The sequence below is a fragment of the Varanus komodoensis genome, unplaced genomic scaffold (assembly GCF_004798865.1).
Source record: "Varanus komodoensis strain SLA01 unplaced genomic scaffold, ASM479886v1 scaffold57, whole genome shotgun sequence".
Taxonomy (NCBI): domain Eukaryota; kingdom Metazoa; phylum Chordata; class Lepidosauria; order Squamata; family Varanidae; genus Varanus; species Varanus komodoensis.
This window is the reverse complement of record NW_025336182.1, coordinates 2,450,319-2,470,504: the sequence shown is the minus strand read 5'-3', so window position 1 is coordinate 2,470,504 and position 20,186 is coordinate 2,450,319. Positions and strand designations below refer to the sequence as shown.

At 59.3% G+C, this 20,186-nt stretch overlaps 2 protein-coding genes across 5 annotated transcripts; one reads left to right on the top strand and one right to left on the bottom strand.

Annotated features, from left to right (window-relative positions):
* Positions 1–730: 730 nt before the first annotated feature.
* LOC123032944 (glycosylated lysosomal membrane protein) lies at positions 731–11,685 on the top strand. 4 transcript variants are annotated; one of them, XM_044449186.1, is made up of 8 exons: positions 731–832; positions 3,094–3,351; positions 4,598–4,795; positions 5,722–5,940; positions 6,981–7,258; positions 8,544–8,693; positions 9,418–9,550; positions 10,700–11,685. In XM_044449186.1, exons 1-7 carry the CDS (start codon positions 737–739, stop codon positions 9,542–9,544), a joined length of 1,326 nt encoding a protein of 441 aa, XP_044305121.1. In that variant the 5' UTR covers positions 731–736; the 3' UTR covers positions 9,545–9,550; positions 10,700–11,685. The 4 variants fall into 4 exon arrangements, with proteins under 4 accessions (XP_044305121.1, XP_044305122.1, XP_044305120.1 ...); XM_044449187.1 differs by having other exon boundaries at positions 10,696–11,685; XM_044449185.1 differs by lacking the exon at positions 10,700–11,685 and having other exon boundaries at positions 9,418–10,420.
* Positions 11,686–13,602: 1,917 nt separating this feature from the next.
* TMEM79 (transmembrane protein 79) lies at positions 13,603–19,109 on the bottom strand. The gene is made up of 3 exons (XM_044449265.1): positions 18,321–19,109; positions 16,694–16,907; positions 13,603–13,907 (listed from the first exon to the last, which is right to left on the bottom strand). Exons 1-3 carry the CDS (start codon positions 19,066–19,068, stop codon positions 13,694–13,696), a joined length of 1,176 nt encoding a protein of 391 aa, XP_044305200.1. The 5' UTR covers positions 19,069–19,109; the 3' UTR covers positions 13,603–13,693.
* Positions 19,110–20,186: the final 1,077 nt, after the last annotated feature.

Sequence of the window (20,186 nt, the reverse complement as noted above, 5' to 3'; positions counted from 1 at the left end):
CCGAAAGTAAAAACACGGCAATACAAAGGCAACAAATACTGGTGCATCCAGCCATCATTAAGCCTTCTCCAAAAATGCACGATCAAATGCAGTAACAAAAGCCCTGACGCGACACGGCGGCTGTACAGGCATCTATGAATTTACGGCCGCTGGCAGTGCGCAGCTTTCCATCTGGCATGGACCACACAGGGAGCTACAGGTGCCGTTTCCTGCACAGACGCAGCACACCTCACAAGCTCGGGCTTGTGGCCCGACCACAAAAGGAAGTGTCCGCAGCATACCAGAGGATGGGTGGTGGGAAGCCCTGTGGCGCCTCCTCTGGGAAACGGTCACTTCTGACGTTGGCAAAGCACCTTTTGCAGGAACTGTACTTTAGATCCTAAAGTGTCGTTTTAACGTGGTTCTGGATTGTGTGTGTGTTTCAAAAAGCCATTAAAACTGAGAATACCCCGCACCCCCCGCGAGGAGCAAATAAGGCTGGGCGGGAAGCAGGCTCCGCCGTCCGCCTGCAGCCACGAGGCAGCCCGGACGGGTTGAGGCAGCGGAGCCGCTCGGGGCTGGGGCTGGTTCTGCAGCCGCTGCTCCCGCGCCAGGCGGCCGGAGCAGGCGGCGGCAGCGGCGCCGTGCGCGCGCGCGCGCACGCTCGCGGAGGCGGGGCTTGCCGGAGGGCCCGCCCCTTTAGGAGCCCGGCCCGGGCGGGGGCGGCCAGGCGCGCTCACGTGCCGAGGCGGGCGCGATGCAGGTTGCGGGGCGCGCGCTGCTCCCGGCGCTGCTCCCGGCGCTGCTCTGGCTGGCGGGCGGCGGCGGCGGCGCGGGGCGCGACCAGCGGCAGGTAGGCGGGCGGCGGCGGCGGCGCGCTTGCTCGGAAGGGCCCTCCGGGGCGCGGTGGGCGCAGAGCTGCCCTCTGCACTGGCGCCGGGGCACTCTTGCCCCCAGGGGCAGGCCTGGCTGCCGGGGCTGCCGGCGCGTGGCGCCCGCTCGTGGGGCGGCTTCCTGGGAGTCGCGCAGCCCCTCTGCGCGGCTGCGACGGCGCCTCCGCTGCGCGGCGGCTCGTGACGGGAAGCGCCGAGCGCAGAGGCGGGCTTGTTTTCGCCCCCGACCGGCTCCGCTGCCCCGCCCCTTCTGCTTCAGGCCCCGCCCCCTGCGCGACCCCCCCCCGCCGCCCTCAAGTCGCCCTCGGGCCCCGCGCTGCAAGGCGCTCCCGGCCCGGCTGGCGCCCGCGGCCCCTCCGCCGCGCTGCACGGCACGGCACGACCTGGCCGCGCGGGGACTTGTTCTTCCGGGAACCTGGGGCGGGGCGGGGCAGCGGGGCGCGCCCCCTCCCCTCCCCTCCCCTCCCCTCCGGGGTGCAGTGCGGGCTGTTGGCGGAGGCCTGTCCCACCTCCAGGCCGGCTACCTGGCTCGCACCTGCGGCTCGCGCGAGGCGCCTTGCTCGTGGCGGCTTGTGACCGGGCCGGTCCGTGTTCGCGTCCGGGCGGAGGCGCTTGCCTCGGCGCGGGGCAGCACCAAGAGCCGCCTGGAAGGCTTCAGGCTCCCCTGGAGTCGCCCTCGGTGAGGAGGGAGCCGGCGGCAGGTCGGAGCTCCCGGGGCGCCTTTTGAGGACCGCAGTCTCGTGGCTGGGAATGTAGCGCTCCTTCCTCTGCGCGGTCTAGGCTGGTACAGCTTCCTCTCCGTGGCATCCTCCCAACAACCCTGTGAGGGAGGCCAGGTGGACAGCCTCCCCTGCCGTCCCCCATTCAGTTCTGTGGCTGGGTGGGAGATCCGAACCTAGGTCTCCAGCCCTAGCCTGATGCTAGATGCAGCCAAGCCGCACCAGCCCTCGCTCTTGCAGTCTAGCCTACCTCCCAAGGTGGTTGAGAGGATAAACGTGGGGTCACCTTTACCCCAAGTTCCCCCAAGAGAAGAGTGGCCCAGAATGGCATACCTATTGTAGAAAGGAGACTGGTGGGCCTCAGTTTAACATCGGGCCCAGATTTGGGATGTGTGATGCCTGGGCGTGTGAATTTGCCCCCGAGAAGGATCAGGCTTACCCAGGAGTCGGTTGCCTTCGCAGAGCTTTTATTCCCCCCCCCCCCGTTTCTATTTGCCTCTGTCATCCTTCCCCAGGATGAGATCAAGGTGTTGTAAGCCGTCCCGAGGCTTCGGCAAGGGGTGGCATAGAAATATAATAATAATAACAACAACAACAACAACAACAACAATGCTGGACCTCAAATCCATCCCTTCCTTGTAAGCTTTGGAGTAATTAAAGTTAGTAGTTGCATCTCGCCTTAGCTCTTCCTGAGCCTTTGGAGTTCAAGAACCCAATTCAGAGAGTCTTAAAAAAGTTGTCTGTTATAGCCAAGTTCCGCTTTAGTGATCTGGCCGGCAGAGTTGTTCCTTGTTTTTCAGCCCCATCCTGTTTCAGTTCTCTTGTTTGGAGCAGGAAGTAAATGAGCTGTTCTGGATATCATTTCTTTCTCCCTGAAAAGATGGGGCACAAATGGTTCGCTTTCTCCGCCTCATGCAACCCTTGAATGCAACTTTGTGGGTCTGGCAGAGCAGCTGGGGCAGGACCCCCTCCTTTCACTTCGCCTGCCCCTTCTAGGAAGGTGCACCTCACCTTCTAGGAAACAGGCTTTGTGGTTGGCTGTGCACACCTTAGCAGCCATTTTGTGATTAAATAAGCCCCGCTTCGTGGCAGCCATTTTGTGCAAGTTCCCACAACCTTCTCCCATGGTCAGAATCTGCCGTGTGCCCACTGGCCTGACTACATCATGGACCCTTGGTGTCGATATGCTCCTCTGTAGAGTCATAGGAGCAGAAAAGCCAGTCTTTGCCCCAAGGAGCTTCCAGTCTGCATTCTGACAATAGGCGAGGCAAGAGTGAATGGGCATTTTACCTTGCAGCACATTCTAAATCAACTTGGGCCACTTAAGCTGCCCGGACTTGATTTTCCTAGGTGGGAATTTCTGGCTTGAGATAGATTTTTGCTGGGAATATAACCCCGATTACGCCCCGGTCCTGCATTACCAGAACCGGAATTAAACATTAGCCCATGTTTGAATCCAGCCTTGTCACTGGATTGACCGCTGGGTGAATGTGCTTTCCTAGGTGTATCTGGAATACAATCCCGGCTGGAACAGTTCTGCCGGCAATCTCCTGCATGTCCGGGCTGTGGGTCTTGAGGACACGATTCATTACATCTGGAGCACCATTGGCGCGCCCACAGTCCTGCTGGTGTACACTGGGAGCACCAACAGCGCCCTCCACGTCAACTGGACTGCACTCCTCTCTCCCTCTCCCTCCGGAGCAATCCGGGTCGAGCCGGCGACCAGCATCTTGTATTCCACAGCTGTCATCTTTCCCAAGGTCTGTTCCCAAGTCGCAATGCAGGTTTCCTCAAAAACTTTGCATGCAGACATCTTCTGGAAAACATTCCCATGCAAATTGCCGCAACTTCCATGGGCACATTTTCTGATGATCCTCTACAGCCGGAATGGGCAATTTCAGGAGTTCCAGATGTTTTGACTTGCAACTCCCATCAGCTCGGCTTGGCGTAGTGACTGGTGAAGGATTGTGGGAGTTGTAGGCCAAAACCTCTGAGTGGCCGCAAAAGAGATCTAGTTCAAACAGTTTGTTGTCTCCTGAATTAATTTTTAACTCCGAGCATGATGAGTATTTTACCTGAAGCCTTTAAGGAAAACCATTCAAGCTTGCTTAATGCTGTTAGGATTTTATATTGTAGCACTGAATGACCTGAAAAACACGAATGGTGACTTCAAAATTGCCAAGCTCAGCTAATACAGGACTTGCCTTTCGTAGCGATTGCTTGCGACTAAGAAACCTAAGCAATGGAAACGTCATGGGAAAACTAGGCCCCGGGAAGTTTTCTGCCCCCATCTCACTTTCTTAGCTTATAACGGGAAGCTGTACATGATGGAAATAAATAAAGATGGGGTGAAATGTCCAGCTGGGAGCGGGGAGGCTAGTGGGACGGATGCAGTCCTGAGACGGAGCCTCAGTGCAGGTCAGAAAGCCCCCCCACCCCTGCCTGGCCGGGAGAGCCTTGGCCAGCAACTCCACCTTCCGCGCCGACTCTCCCTTGCAGAGTAGTTGTACGGACAGAAGGGGCAGGGGTTGTGCTGGAAATTCCCCTGTTGTGGTCCCTCTTGACGGAGGCAGCCCCCTGGATGACGGGCTCCCCGTGAGGAAAGATCACAATAGTTGGAGCTCCTTGAAAGACGGAAGTAAGTGGAGCCGTGATGGAGTACGTCAGTATTCACAGTGTGGAGAAGGTGTGCAAGCAGGTTTGCTCCCTCCATGCTGGATCCCAGAAGGGCCATCCCATTAAGCTGTTTGACGGGTGGGAGACGCAGGTCAGACCCTCCTCAGACCTCCACTTCCTGGGGAACATGGGTGCTGGTGCACTTAGGACGTGTTTGTGAGCTTCCTCCAGGAAGCTAAGATGTCGGCTGTATGAACAGGAAGGGCGGCAAGGCAGGCCTCAGGTCTGATTCGGCATATCTTGTCTTGGCAATGGACAGCTAGATGAAGCAAGAGCAGGATCCGTGCCAAGATTCCTGATGCCATCGTTTCTTCGTGTCGCCGCCTGCAGGTATTCGAGTACAACGGCACCAAGACATCAGACCTCTCCAAGGTGGACGCTGGCGACTTTTACCCGACCTACGATTTGGCCAGGTTCACCTGGGACAGCCTGGATGGCCGGCTGAACAAGTCCACCCTGACCGCTACCTTTCAGGGAGTCAGCTCCGATCCTGGAACAGCCTTCTGGAACGGAAGCATTTCCTTTCAGGTGAACGAGGGCGAAAGAGGCAGTGTGGCTTGTACAAAGAGCACGTTTATTGAAATAGCTGCAGCCAGCGGGAGCTTGAGCCGGGCCACACGTTCCCTGCAGGCAGGGCTGTGGCACCTGCCCTCTTCCCGGGATCGATCGGACAGGCCAGTGTAAAGTTTGCATGGCACACATTGGCCATGCCCAGAACTTCTCTTGAACTCGGCTTATTCTGAATTCTGGACCGGCTTTTACAGAGTACAAGCCACTCCTGTGAGTCTTGGAGAGAGGCAGCCAGGAACGGTCTGGCACTGCTTGGGGGTCCATGCCCCGTTTGTGAATCACAGAGTGTCCCTTGGTCATTTGCTGTTAAAATGTTGGGTACGGTGATCCTGGGATTTGAGGAGGGGCAGTTTTGTAGTAGAGCAACTGGTCCCCCAGGACCCTCCTGGCTCAGTGTGGCTGGTGTTGTGTTTGTGCTTCTGTGATGTGTTGTCCCTTTCCTTGGTTCCTTCCTGCACTGACTGCAAGGGGAGAGGAGTTCAGCAGTGCCAAGCCATTTCCAGGCCTGTCTGAGGAGAGGAGCGGGTGTTGATCCTGCCGTCCATCGCCTCACCCCCGTGTCCTCTCTCGAGGCATTCTTTGAAATCAGGAGGGCCCTGGAAGCTGCTCTTTGCCAGCAGGCAGTTTAGAAAATAAAGGCCTGCTTATTTTTTAAAAAAGTCTATGCAAAATGACATACCGACCAGGAGAGGAAGGGTGCCGGCTGCCCGCCAGGCAAGGCGTCTCGGGATGCCAAGGCCTGTGGGTGGCACTCCCTCCGACCTGTTCAGAAGCAGGATTTCCGGGGCTTTGGGCCGGGGCCGGGGCATGGTCATGCGGGTCTTTCGGCGCCCGGCGCAGCCCGAGGCTGGCCCGACCCCCTAACCTGCCCCGTTGTTCTCCAGGTGACGGCGTACAAGGAGTCTGGCCGTGATGCGTCCCTCCCGCGCCTGCTGCACACGGCCAACAGCTCCAAGGTCGAGTTCGTCATGAGCGGGGTCTCGCCCCGGGGCAACCACTCGCGCTTTGCGCTGGAGGTGGTCACGGTGGAAGAGCGAGGCTGGCGGAGGCAGCTGCGCGCCGTGAGCTCCATCGACGATGAGTATAGCCCAACCATCTTTGAGGTAGCTCTCCGGGCTCGGCCGGTGTCCCCAGGGTTGTCCATTCCGGGCTTGGACTGGCCTTCCCCAGCCTGTGCCCTCCAGAGCCGTCCCAGGCAGCATGGCCAGGGATGATGGGAACTGTGGTTGAACGACATCCGGAGGACCTTTGCTTCCCTAGCCTGCTCCGAAGGCCGCCTTGTGTGACCTGTCGCTCAGGATGCCCACCTTGGAAAAGCAGAAACGGAGCAAAGGAAGCACACCTGGCTGTTCCCATATGTGGGGGAATCAAGGCTGCTGTTACAAGCAGGAGAGACTGCGGTTCTCCAGGTGCCGTCCAACTACAGCTCCCATCACCCCTGCCCCGTGGCTCTGCTGGCTGGGAATGAGGGCCGGGAGGACACCGTGTTGGAGGAAGCCGCCGTCGCGTCCCAGCCGAGCCACTTTCCCGTGGCGAGAGCGCGCACACCCGGGCGGAGAGCCGTGGGGCCTGGCTTTGCTCCGCGGGGGTTTGTGTGCCCGGCTCGGCTCGGCTCGCCAGGCCAACGAGGGCCTATTCTAGCAAGCGGCAGCTGAGACCCCGGGCCGGGCGTCCCGAGCGGCCTCAGTCGGAGCGCAGGAGGAACTGCGCTGGGGCAGGCGCAAGCCCCCCGTCTGCTGTCCCACGGGGCCCCAGCCGGATGCTGCTTGGTGCTCATTTGGGAGGGGCGCCCCCGCCTGCCCGCCCGCCCCCTGGCACCCAGGGCCGGACTGGTGCGGAAGGCGGAAGCCCCGTTCAGCTGCTGGCCACGGGGCTGCTTCCTCTGCGGCTGGTCTGGGGCGGGAGGCTGGGGGGGATTCCCGTGCGCGACCTCCTGTCCCCCTCAGAGCGGCAGTGACCCCCGGGGCGGAGATGACAAGGGCTCCCCTCCCCTGGCCCCCTCCCCCACCCAGCCTTGGGGCGGCACGTGGGCAGCCAGGGTGTTTGGCCCGCAGCAGGCCGGTGGTGGGCCCCTTGCCGCAACCGTGTCCTGCTGCAGCCCCCCGTGCCCATCTCACAGCTGCCCCCCCCCACACACACACAGATGGCGCAGCTGGTTTCTGAGCCGCACGACACGGACGTCGGGCTGAGCTTCCTCCAGTGGAAGACGGCGGCATACAGCTCCCGGCACGCCGAGCGGATAGACACCGTCCAGTGCCGGTACTACCCTCTGCGGACAGCAAACCGCACGGTGCCCCGGCCCAGCATTGCCCTCGCCTACTTCGGGCAGGAGCTGGAGAGAGACCACGCCGTGGCCGCCGTCAACATCTCCTTCGGCAGCGAGGACGACGAGGCTTACCAAGAAAAGGGCTACCTGAGCTGGTGAGGAAGGTGTCTGGAAGGCCGGTCTCTTTCAGAAGCAGGTGGGGGGCAAACATGCCCCTTGGCTGCCCCCTAGCCTCTCCTGGTGGCTGCGCCGCTGTGACCTCGCGGATGCTGGGGGAACATGTGCTCCCTGCGCTGCTGGCCGCCTGCCTGGAGTGGCGAGAGCAGGTCCGGTTTCGGCTTTTCTCTCGGGTGTCGGAAACCGTGCCCAGGTGGGCCACCTGTTCTCTGGAGCCGGAAGAAGTCCACAGGATTAGGGGGAGGGGCAAGGAAGGAAGGCTGCTTCGTGCTCGTGTTTGGGGAGGGGGTGCAAAGGGGCACGCGAGCTAGCAAGGGGTCTTGGGCTGCGGTGTGTGACGAGCCAGAGGCCGTGGCTGCAACGCAGGCGGGTCCCGTGGGCCTTTTGGCACAAGGGTCAGCCGTCTGTGTGGGACTCGGGTGGCAAATAGCCCCCTGGAGGGCTTTAAGGAGAGGTCGCTGCTCCTTTCGCATGGAATAGTTCCGTCACGGTCGGGGGGTCGCCCAGCAGACCTCGCCGTCGCTCTGCCATGGCCAAACAGCGGGACACCCCCGCAGTGTGTGAAGAATGAGCGTGGCTTGTTTTCCAGTGAGCCTCCCCCCCACCGCAGAATTTCGACAGCTTGCCTTAGACTTCAGGGAGCAGGACCCGATGACCTTCATGGCCCCTCCCAGCTCTACTATGCTATGATTCCCACCTCCTGCCTTGCAAGGAAAATGTGGGAGGGGGACTGTCCAGGGGGAACCATGAACTTCAGACTGCCCACCCCCTCAGCACGCGGGGCTTAGCCAATTCACACAGGCAGCAGCCATCTTTCCCTGGCGCCCCTGAACCTGATCGCCGGCTCGGCTTGCAAAGGGGCCTCTCGAGCGAGCAGCCTGGGTCCCCTTTGCCAAGCGGGAAAGGCGGGGGCCTGCCGCCAGCCAGGTGGCCCCACGTGGAAGCGGGGGTGGGGGGGCTCGGGCCTTACTGGTCCCTTCCCTCAAGGGGCCTGGGGGGCGGATCCCAGCCACGGTTCAGGTTTGCATGATTAGAATGGGGGCGCGGGAGGGACTTGGGGTTTCCTTCCAACCTCCTCACCCAAGTAAAGGCCCCGTCCTGTTGCAAAGGTGCTGACGGGCCTCCTTCTTAAGGGATAAGCCAGCAGTCAGTCCTGGAGGTCCCCAGGCCAAATCGCAGCGCTGGGCGTCGGGGGCAGAATCGAGCCGAGGGCTGACCTCCTCCTCCTCTTCCCCTTCCTCCTCTGCCCCTTCTCCCTTCCAGGTCCGCGCTGATTGGCTTCGGCGAACCCCCCATGGACTCCTTCTCCCCACTCGTGATCGCGATCCTTGCTGTGGCGCTGGGGGCCCCCGTGGTGCTCCTGGTTGTGGGGAGCCTCGCTGTGCTCGCCGTGGGGAATAAGCGGCATTCCGAGTATGAGCCCATCAACTGAGACTGCTGAGCCCCCTGGCTCTTTCCGCGGCTGTCTCGGGGGACGTCGCTTAGGGTTCCTGCAAGGCACTTTAATTTATCCTGAACTTGGGGCCCCGATGGGAACCCTCTGGTTGCTTGAACGTGTCCCACTGTCCTTAACAGATTCTGCGGAGCTGCAGGGAGACCTCCTTGTCCTGACGTGCCTCTTCCTGTCGAGGGGCAGCACGTCCTCAAAACGGCACCTCTTTCCCCCGAGGCAGCGCTCGCAACGAGCCATCACCCAGCCCGAGGGGCACGTGACACAGTCCGGCACCGTAGACTGGGCACTCGCATTTCCCAAGTTTGCCGTCTTAGCAGAATTCTGGCTTTTTGCGATTTGCTAGGCTGGAGGAGAACTTGGCGTTGTCTTCCTTCACCTTGAACGTCTTGTCCTGCCGCACAACCTGGTCTCTCCTCCCGGCAGCACTGGGGCCTGGCTTCCCAGCCCTTCTCACGTGGCTAGGCTGCTGCTGGCCTGTGGGGATCTGCTTGGACAGCAGATGGGCCACTGCCGTTCTCACAGCCTTCCCTCCCCAGTCAAAGATTCGGGAGTTTGAATTGCACTTTCACTGTTGCCCAGACCTTCCCACCTGCCAATGAAAAGTAATTCTGGTGCTGATTAATTTGTTTCTGCTCTGAAAGCCTCACCTCCCGGGCCTTCTCTCCCCTGCTATTGGCTCTTCAGGGATGGGGATGCTGGAGCACAGTCCTCGTGCCGCGAATCTTCCAGGAAGGCTCATCGCCGGGCTTTCTCCCCATGTTGGTACAGGGACACCAAAGCAGCGGGAGGACAGACGGGGGACAGCTTCTGAAAAGGGGTGAGCCCCTAGTTACGTTGTTTACAGCCTGTTTCCCACAGAGCAAGGCACAATTGCACTGTCGAAGACAAAACAAAGCACGTTTTCTTCTGAGATGGATGGGCAGCCTGGAGAGGCCTTGGGGGCCGCTTTACTCTGGACCACCCCCAAGTTCATGGGCTGCAAGAGTTAGCTGCTTCCCATGTGCCTCAGTGCACTGGTTATTTTTGTCTTCCCCGTTCCATGGCTTGCTCTCCTGATGCTCAGGGAACTGCTGGTGGCTCAGGGATCAGCGCCGGGCAGAGTTGGACCGCCGGAGGAGGCAGCAAGCCCTGGCCGGCACAAGCCAGACTGTTCCAGACCATCCCACCAAATTCCTCTTGGTTCCACAAGCATGGGCATTTTTCATCACCTTTAACTTAGGCATACCTGGCTGAGGAATGCTGGGAGTGCCTGTTCAGCAGACCTGGGTCTGGGGAAGGCCACCCGACGGCGACAGCACACGGGAGCCGGGACACAGGTGTGTGGACGGGAGCCAAGCCCAGCGAGCTTCATGGGCTCTTCCAAAGACCCACCTGCTGTCGCCGCCATCTTGGTTCTCACTCAATGTCGGGTGGCTGGACCAGGCTCCTTAGGGCGGGTTTTGGAGCCCTCAGCCAAGCCTCCCAAGGGCTGTTCCAGAAACAAGAACCGGCTGCAAAGTTCTCGCTCCGGAGGCAGGGAGGGAGGCCTCCTGCCTTCTAAGCCGTGGCTTTCCTCCTGGGATGCGCAGTGTCAAAATGTAGTTCAAAGGGATATATTTATTTGTGGTGGTTTTCTGTTGAGGGCTTCTGGGGATTCTCCACCCCAATTAGTCTTTCCCAAACCAATTAAAGAATACCTCTTTTCTCAGCAGAGTTTTATGTGGTTGCTGGACTCAGTTTTGTTCCCAAGGCTCGGTTTATGGAGGGGTCGGATCCTAACACACGTGTGTTCACAATCCCTCCTGGTACCGCTTCCTTTAATGCACTGATTGACAGATATTTGCAGGTTGTTCTTTTGCCTCTTGGGTAACAGAGACACAATAGTGTATATATTTGTTGCATTTCTACACCAGCTTTTTCCTCTTGCAAAGAATATGACATGCGCCATTCTTTTCGTGTTTCTTCTCCCACCAACCTTGCAAGGTAGCCTAGGTTGAGAGTCTGACTGGCCCAAGGTCAGCCAGAGGAGTCCGTGGCTGTGTGAAGACTGGAGCCGGTCTCAGTTCTAACCATGATATCCCACTGGCTCTCCTGTTCCTTCAAAAATACGTTCTGAATGTGGGAAGCGCAAGTGGAATGACTGAAAAGCAGAGACCACTTCTCTCTAAGAAGAGGGCCAAAGCAGTGGCGAACCTTCTAATACATGAGGGGAGCAACTTAACGGGGAAGAGGAAGATGTGAAGGCAGCTTTGGAAGCTGTGAAGGTCATACCTTTGCCCCTTCGCTGAGGGCACTGCTCTCCCAGGACACAGTGCTAGAAGGAAGGATGCCCAACAGGACAAAATACAGAACAGATTCAACAAAATGGGTGCAGCTGCATTATGGCTGAGTTTTGCACGAGTGGCGTTTCCGAGCCGTCCCCCAGTCCAGCAAGAGGGCATGAATAACCCAGGCCGGATCCTGCCCGCTTTTGCACACTGCAAGGCAAAACCTCCTCCTGCCCCCAGCGTTCTCCACTGTGTCTGCATGTCTCGCCCCACAACTAGTCCCAGCATTTGGGGCGCGCACTCTGTGCATCGATGCAGCATCGAGCTCCGTCTCTCTAGCCTCCCGCTCGGCCATGGAACAGAGAAGCTGCAATGCACGAGCGGAATCGCCAGCTGGGGCTCATACGGTCAAAATACGCTTTCCCTCTGGCATCCTTGATTAGCACACGAGCGACATGGTTGTGAGTAAAATCAGACTCTCATACAGCCTGGATTTTTGTTCCTCTGGTTTGGTATGAATTTAAGTGCAATTTTCTGGAGTGGGGCTGGGTGTATGTATGCATGGGAAGCTAGACCTGAAGCTTCCTGGCTTTCAAGCTGGGGATGATGCAGTTAAGCAATGCAAAACTTCCCCCGGCATATATAACCTTTCTCATGTAACTTAAGAATCACGGGTTGGATAAAAGTGGCCCTAAATTCAACCTGACCACATCCTATTTGGTCTTTTTTTTCCTGCTAGGACTACACTGTAGGACACGGGGGGGGGGGGTCCCGAATTTGGCCCCATGGTTCCTTCAAGAGCTGTGCCCCTTTCCTCCAAGCCCCACTCACCCCGTGTTTTGATGGTTTCCCGGCTTCAGTGCATTGCTCTCCAAATGCTTCGTTAAGGCGGGGAGTGTGCGAAGCGCAAGCGGCCGGCATCTGGCGCATAACTGGTCCCCGCCAGGCCTGCAGCTGGCCGAAAGTCAGGCGGCTGGCCAGAAGGCTGTGGGGAGAGCATCTGGGTCACAGGCCTTTCGAAGACAAAACGGTCAGTTTGTGAGGGGGCAAACGAACGGGGCAAGAGAACGTGGGAGGAGCCGGCCGCTTTGGCAGCAGTGCGACTTGTGCGAGCGCTCACGTCCCGGCTGGGATCTTGCATGTGTGCAGCGGCCAGCAAGCCCTCAGGGGCCGGGGGCCTGCTCTCTCGGCCTCCGCCCCCACCCCCGGCCACGTGGCATCAACAGTCGTGGCGCTAAGCGGCGACGCTGCAGCTAGGATTACGGGAACGTAATGGGTTCTCGGCCCTTTCAGACGCTCCATCGGCCGCTGGCTGGCCAGGACATCCTGAAATTGTAGGTCTCGCATCCGTTGGCACCCGTGGAGGATCGCTCCCTTAGGGTGACCCGTGCATGGATGTGCCAAGGTGTCCGTCCTTTGCCAGGAAGGCCGCCTGCCGCACCCGCCTTGCGCCTGGGTTGCCCTCCGAGGACTGCCCGTCAATGGGGGCGCCCAGTTCCTAACCTCGCTTGTGGATCAAAAGGCAGAAAAGAACACTCCCCTTTTTATACATCTTCCGCCCGCGCGTCGGATTGGGTGCTTTATTGTCAATTCAGCTGTGCCGCCAGAAAACAAAAGCAGAATTTACCGCAGCAGGCCGCTGCTGCCATTCGTAGGAGATTGTGTCTTTGTGCCTTGGGCAGAAATCACTGGGACTTGCACGTGGCTTCTCCCTACTCCCAAGTAGAGGCAGCGTTCACACGAACCGTCCCCACACTGTTAGCTGGACTGCCGCAGCTGCTCCGCTCGGGCCCTCCGGACGGGCACGTGGCGTGGCGGGGCCCTGCTGAGGTCCACGCCGAGCAGGGGCCCACGGACAAAAGCCCCTGGGCCCGCTTCTCCTCTGCCCCATTGCGCCCTGCTTGTTCCCGTGTCAGGATCAGGGCCCAAGTGACCCTGCGAGTGCCCGCAGGCCGGGAGCGCCCTTGGAGGCTCTTGCGAGGAGCACCTGAGGAGCAACGACCAGCGCAGAAGGCTCCCCGGCACGGCCACGCCGGTCCCTGCATCACCACGGGAGCGTCATTCCTGCCCTGCTCCAGCCCGCTCTCGTCCGGGCCGCCCTTCCGCCACAGCTTCCCCGGACGGCTCCTGATCCGCGCTCCCTCTCTCGCCTGCACCATGTCGGACGGCCTGCTGCCCACGCCACCCACCTCTAGCCCCGCGAAGCTGCGGGGCGGTCTCACTCCAGCACCTGGTCCCCGCGTCCTGCCTGTGCCAGCGGCCACCCGTGTCGGCCCATACGCCCCGCTCAGGGCGGTGGTGCTGGCGACAAAGGCGGCTCTGCCTGCCAGCCAAACAAGCAAACGGCAGCCCCGAGGAGGAAGAGGAGCGCTGGAGGTGTTGCGGGGGGGCCGCATGGAGGGGTGGGTCCTTTGAGGACGCCTCGCCCCAGGGCTCTGACGAGCAACGGCCTCTTGGCCCACCCCATGCCACAAAGCCGAGCTTTGCAGCCGGCGGCTGAGGCCTGCGGGGCCCACTCTGTGCTCCGTTGCGTCAGGCAGGCAAGCGTTCTCCGGCCGGCCAGGGGTCGGGGTGCCCTGGCTTCGCACGGGCCGGGCTCCAGGGCTCCCCAGAAGAAGGCGCAAAGTGAGGAAATCCGGGAGTCCTTCTGGAGCCTCCCCTCGGGTCTGGCTCCTCCGGAAGGGGGGGGGCAACGCTGCAGCCCGCCTGCCCCTTCAGCCCCAGTATCGCGGCTTGAAGGGCGCCGCCCGCTGCTCCTTCTCCGCGGGGGCCTCCCCGCTGCCCGCGGTGGCAAACATGCTCTCCGCATCCAGCAGGAACATGCTGTAGAGGTTGAAGAGCAGCATGGTGACGATCGGCAGGAAGGTCAAGCCGAAGCCGAAGCCCCGGAACGAGCGGCCCATGGCGTAGGCCAGCCAGTAGAGGAGCCTGCAGGGGAGGGAGAAGGCAGGTGAGGCGGCGATGCTCCTGCAGGGCCGTCCCTGGCCCTAAAACGGGCGGGGAACGCGGGGGCCAAAGCCAGCCCTCCTAGGGCCGCAGTCGAGCCCTCGGGCGGTTCTGGGCTGGCCAGGCCGGGGGCCCCTCCGGCTGGTGGCCTCCTGGACCTTCGTGGCCCGATCCTCCATGCGAGGAGGCCACCGGCTCACCCCCAGGGCCTCACGATGGGCTAATTCCAAGTTCAGGCCCACCTGTTGGCCCCCAGCCTGACCCACCCCCTGAATGTGGTTGCCGAGAATGCATCCAAAACCAAATCGGACCCACAGGCTGAACGAGGTTCTCTGCCCGTTTTCAAGGAAGGAATGCAGAGGTCGCTGCGTTTCGAATAGCCATGCAGGGCCAGGGACGGGGATCTCTGTAGCCGTATTAGAAGGCCTGGACTGCAACGGCACCTTTCGTGGGGCCAGCAAATCTTGCGTGGCCGCCAGGCGCACCCGTCTTCCCATCAGAACTAAGGCAGCAGGGAGTCTGCACTGTGGGCGAGAGCAGGGAGGAAGGCCGGTGCCGCCTCGGGTGCATCGCCCATTGCAGACGAAGGCAGGTGACGTTCACGGCAGCCGCGCGCCTCCAACACTTCGGACTTTCTTTCGAGATTAGCCAGTGCTCCTGGGGCTTCCGTTGTACTTCCCACGCGTGTGTCTCGGTGGCACGTGGAGCTCAGAGGGCCGTGGCCCTACATGGCTGAGCTGAAGGGGCTGTGTGTGGGCACAGGAGGATGCCGGAGAATCGGCAGAAGGGAGACGGAAACAGAACAAGGTTCCCTTTGCCTGCAGCCAGGGGGAGGGGGTGGGCTCGCGGCACGTGAAATGGATGCGTGGACTGCTCACACACGTGTGTGAGAGGGTGCACGCTCATGCACAGGTGTATAGGTGGTGATCTAGGGTGAGCAGAGAAATAGGCAGGGCGATGCCTGAGCTGGGAGAGGGTCATGGAGAAAAGCACTGTTTGAAGGAGCTCCACCTGCTGGGCTCAGCGCCCCCTTCCCTTGCACTCGGTCCTTTGGGCAGGTTCCCCATCTTTTGCCTCACTTCCCATGAGGGCACCCAGGGGAAAGGCGCCGATTGCCAAGTACGCAAGGCTTGCCCAGCCCTGGGCCACACTGACAGCCCGTAGCTCCCCAGGATTTCAGAGAGGGGGTCTTTCCGCCGCCTCCCCCGGCGATGCTGCAGTAGCCAGGACTGGCTCTGCGATCTCAGATGTGCAAAGCAGGGGCTGCCCCACTGATTTTGGAAACGTGCAGCCCATGTTTTACATTCCTGTGCAGGGCTAGAACTGCCCACTTCCTGCCCCCCAAGTAACCGTGTTCCCACCACCACCCGCGGACTCTGTCATGCAGGGAAGGAACCCTTCCCAACCCTTCCGGGAGAAATCCTTTCAGTGGAGCTGCTGGGATCTGAGCTCGCAAGCTTCCCAGAGCAGAGCAGGTCTGCTGCTCCGAGCCACAAGCCTTCGCCCCGTGGCCAAGCCAGCAACACCAGCTGCTTGTGGCTGGCGAACTGGCCGAGAAGCTGAGCCAGTAACACCCCACCGTGGAGAGAGGGGCTGAAATGTTGTTGCGGCCACAAAACTACGCAAGCGCGGTGCCTGAACTAGGCAACCGTATATTCGGCTGCCTCGAGTCATTTAGGGTGCAGGTTTGGACGGGAGAAAGTTGAGGGGCTTCTTTCTGGCTGAACATGCATGTGATGCAAACCAAGAACATAAAAGACCATTCAAGGAGTGTTGCTCGTTGCGATGCAGTCTGGAAACGCCCCGCTCGCTTCTATTTGTGGATTCCCGTTTAGTTGAATCTTCTTACACCTTCCCAAAGTGACACCACGCGGGTTACAGAGGCTCTCCAATGTGCTTCAGCACAGCTGCCTCATCCAGCCCCACTTCCTGAGCTGTTTTTTCAAAATAAAGTTTATTTTAATCTCGGAAGTTGGCTTTCTGCAACGTGAAGGGCTGGTCTCCACCATGGGGTTCAAACAGCATCTCTGTGTTGGAGTTCCAGTCTCTGCCATAGAACAAGTTTCCTGGGTGAACTGACTTTTACTTTCATCCGAGTTGTTGGACTTCTGGGAAAGGAAAGCTTTGCAGCCGGCTGTGCTTACATACCAGCAGTCATCTGATGAAGGAGCGATACTCCCGGGCAGCCATTTTGTGGGAGCGCCCTCAGGATGCTCTCAAAGCTCCAAATGGAAGCACCAAGCTTTGGAGACCCCACCTAACCGATAGATTTGCACCTGCGTAGGCTCAGGAAGGCTGCCAAGCAGATGCGTCCTGTCCTGACCGGCCCTCATTGTCGCAAGAACCATGTCACCTCCTCCTGGAATGGTTCTGTTCTTCCTCGGCTTAAGGCAGCCCCCTTTTCCGGGGCTTTTAAAGAGGGACTCACTCGGCCACTTTGCTTTTAAAGACCCGCTTGGCTTGAGGGCTTCACAAGGGGTTTCAGAGGCACTCTTTCGTCCTTGTTACTGTCTGTTTTTGCCATCTCCTTTTAACTATTTTAAACTCTTTAATTTCTTTTCCTGATGTTTTGATATTGTAAATGGATTTTTACCATCTGTTGCTATGGACTGTGCAGACTGCCCAGACAGCTTTGGCTTTGGGGTGGTATAGAACGAACAACAACAATTGTTCAATAATAATAATAATAAAATCATACAAAATCATCATCATCCAAGCTACAGGATGCAGGAGCAAGCCTGAGAGATGCAGGGGGTATTCTCGCTTACCGTGAAATTGCAAAGAGAGCCGTCAGCAACGGGATGAGCTTGAGGGCTTCCTGCGGTAGGTAAGTGGAAAGGACGGCGATGTTGAAAAAGTAGAGGATGAAGAGGTGGACCGACTGGGAGACGTAGTGGCGATGGATCTCCACCTCCCTGCGCAGCTGGCCGAAGGGCTGCAGAGAGGAGAAGCAGAGGCGGGACACCCCGTACACAACCATCCCTGCAGCGGGGAGAGAGCACAGCCAGGCATCAGGATGGGGCTGCCCAGCAGAGGCACCGAGGGGAAGCCCGCTGTGCTGGGGACGCTGGAGTGCCGGGCTGGGACCTGGGGGCCTGGGCTCACCCATGAAGCCCGCGTGGGCCAGCCGCTGACTCCTAGCCTACCTCCCAGGACTGTTGTTGCAAGGATGAAATGGAGAGGTGGGGGGGAGGAAACCCACCTTCCGGGGAAAATGGGTGGGACATAAATCCAGTGAATGAACGAATATGTTGTGTACGCCATGAACAGGGCAACCCTGTGCTGAAGGGAGGCTAAAGTTCTCACTGGGGTGACCAGTCAGTCACGCCCCCCTCCCCCCGCAGATGACAGCAACTGGCCTTGCTGGCTGGAACTGGTGGGAGTCGGAGTCCACCGATCTCCAGGTGGCTGCTGACCCTCGTGCCACAAACAGTTGGGCCAAGAGATGCTGCACATTCTGGATTAAGTTCTGCGCATTTGCTTCAAGTTGGATCGTGTGTATGTCTAGGCAGAAAGACAGACCTACAAATCCGAGCATATCCCAGTCAGCCCCAACTGGGGAATGCTGGGAGTTGAAGGACTTTTTCCCTATCCAGGTGTGCGGAGGATCGCATCCTATTTCGCCAGGCAATACCTAACCCTTTCCATGCCTGTCTTTACAGTCTTAAGGCCTAGAAGCAAGCCTGAGCCTCACTCCTGCACTTGTCCTTAAGAGCTTGCTCAGAAGCCACAAACGGGTGTGGATCAAAGGAGGATTCCTCTAGGAAAAAGGAATCCTCGGATCCCGCCTGGTTTGTTAAAAAAGGGCCGGGCAAGGTGGGGCACCTTTGAAGGCCCAGGAATTCCATCCTCCCACCTGGAACAGGGCCTGAAGAACCCAGGAAAAGTGTCACCGCATGGAGTGCGAGTTGCGCAAGCCCAGTCTGTGGGGTTGCACAAGAGGCTGGCTTTCCCAGGACGTGCCTGTTTAGGCAGCCGCCTAACTTCCCACTTCTATTCTTCTCTCCAGCTTGAGTCAAGGTGAGAGAGCATTTCATTTTACCATGTCTAAGGCAACAGGTCCCAGCTTGCCCCCATGGGCAAGGCATCTTGGAGAGGACTTCACTCGCAAGTTGCTAGTCCTTATGACTGCAGAGACAATCCACTGAAAACATCAGAAGTTAAAAATGGCGGAGCTCTGCCTTTCTGCCGCTTGTCCCTCTATGGAAACAAGGTATTTACAGAAAACAAGGGGACGTGGTCACAGATTCAATCTGTGGGTGTGCGTTGTGTGTGAGAAGCATTTCCCGCAAGGGCGGGCAACTTGTGTGTCCCCCGATGTTTTGGCCTGCGGTTCCCCCAGCCCTGGGCACCATCGCCAGTGCTTTGGGGTCGCACCTCGCCCGTATTACCCACCTATGACGATGGGAAAGGTGGCAAAAACACCACAGCGCAGCGTGTACACCAGGCGGGAGCCCATGGTGGGCATCCAGGGCACATCAAAGGGCAGGAAGACGTATGCGCCGTACAGCAGGCAGGGGAAGATGATGGCGGCGCTGATCATGGAGGCCAGGGCCTTGAGGCTGGCCGAGCTGCAGCTGCAGCGGCACCAGCGACGGCCCCTCCCTGCGCACGCCTTGGCCTGCTCTCCGTCCCCGCTGGGAGCATCCTCGAAGCGGGCCAGGTAACCGCGGGAGAGGAGGTTCTGCGCCTGGAGGGCGCCTTTCTCTGCCGGGCAGCGCATGGCCATCTCCGCATATTCCCACTGCGGCTGCTTCTCGCTGCCGGGCGGAGGACGCTGGATGCAGTAGGGGCTGATGGGGACGAAGGGGTGAGCCGCTGGCTCGGGCATGAGGCTGCCCTCGTCCTCGTCCTCCTCCTCCTCCTCCTCCTCCTCCTCCTCGGTGCTGGGAGCTGCGGGGAAGGCCTCGTGGACTGTGATGCTGCTCACAGCGGCCTCTTCTCTGCTCCCCTCGGGACTAGGCCTTGTGTCGGTCCCCGACGCCTCGAGCGTCACCACCGCCTCACAAGTCACATCGCAGCAAGACTGGCTGCACGGCAAGGTTGTTTCCAAATCCTCTGAACGCGGCTCGGGGGCGCCCCTTCGGGGGTCCGCTCCCAACACCACCATCGCCAGGTCCTCAGAAGGAGCGGCGGCCGCCATGTTGGGCCTCCAATCCAGCTTCAGGATGTTCCAGTGCCGAGTCCTCCAGGCTTCTCAATCTAAATTTGCATTGCAGCCATTTCTGCTTCTCCTGACAATGCCAGCTGTCTAAGTGGGCAGAACAGGTCTAGAGAAATCTGGGAAAGAAAGGTGACTAAGTACCCTTGCACTCTTTATGCTGACTCATCTCATTTTCTCAACCGTGCTTTGCGAAAGGATGGAAAAGTATACACAATAAATTGGTGAAAGGGCCCTGTGGGGACAGCCTATAAATCGGGCAAGCAAACACTGGGCGTGGAAAAGCAGGTTTCCCTTGCTTGGTTCTCTCACAAGGGTCTATGCAAAAGAACACGGAACCCGTAGGCCTGAGCCCAGGTTAATCTTTAAAAAGTGGCACCACCGAGCCCAGACCCAGAGTGGAATCTGCCGTTCCTCTGCGCTGGATGGCTGGATGGCCACCCTCCAAAACCGGGGTCAGATAAGAGCAAATAACGGAGAGTCTCGGTTACTCAGCAAGGGCAAATTGGATTCCACCTGCCTTTCCAGAAACCTCTGCCCGACCCAGCCTTCTTGGCCTGGAGGGGGAAGAGCAGAAACGTACCCCTACCTGTTCAGCTTTTCATGCTTGAGACCCCTCCCAAGCCACCTGTGTGGGTGTCATTTGTCCCTTAAAGACGTGGCACCCATGCAGCTCTTGCCTCTCTGTCCCATTAAATTATAATCTTATAATAAAAGGTTGCAGCTTCAGGTTCTTTCCCCGGTTCTTAAAGCAGTCACCAATCCCCTGTGCAGCAGGCGGGAACAGCAGGAAGGGGAGAGGAAGAGAAAGGGGAGAGGGGAGGAGTGTGGGGACACAGAGTTGAGGGGTGGGAAGAAAAGCGCAAGGGGACTGGCTGGGCACAGAGAGAGGTGCTGGCATCGCGCCGTGGGGAAGGCTCCAGTCTGTGAAGCTAGCGGGCGTGGGTTCGATTCCCGCTGTGTGCTCCTGGGAGGCGGGTGCAGCCAGGGGAAGGGATATGGCAGCTTAAGGATTACGGGGGGGGGAGCAATTTGGCCCCCGGTTCTGCGCCCCTGCCCTTGTTTTCCAGAGCTGGTTTGCTGCGACTTTGCTGGGCTGT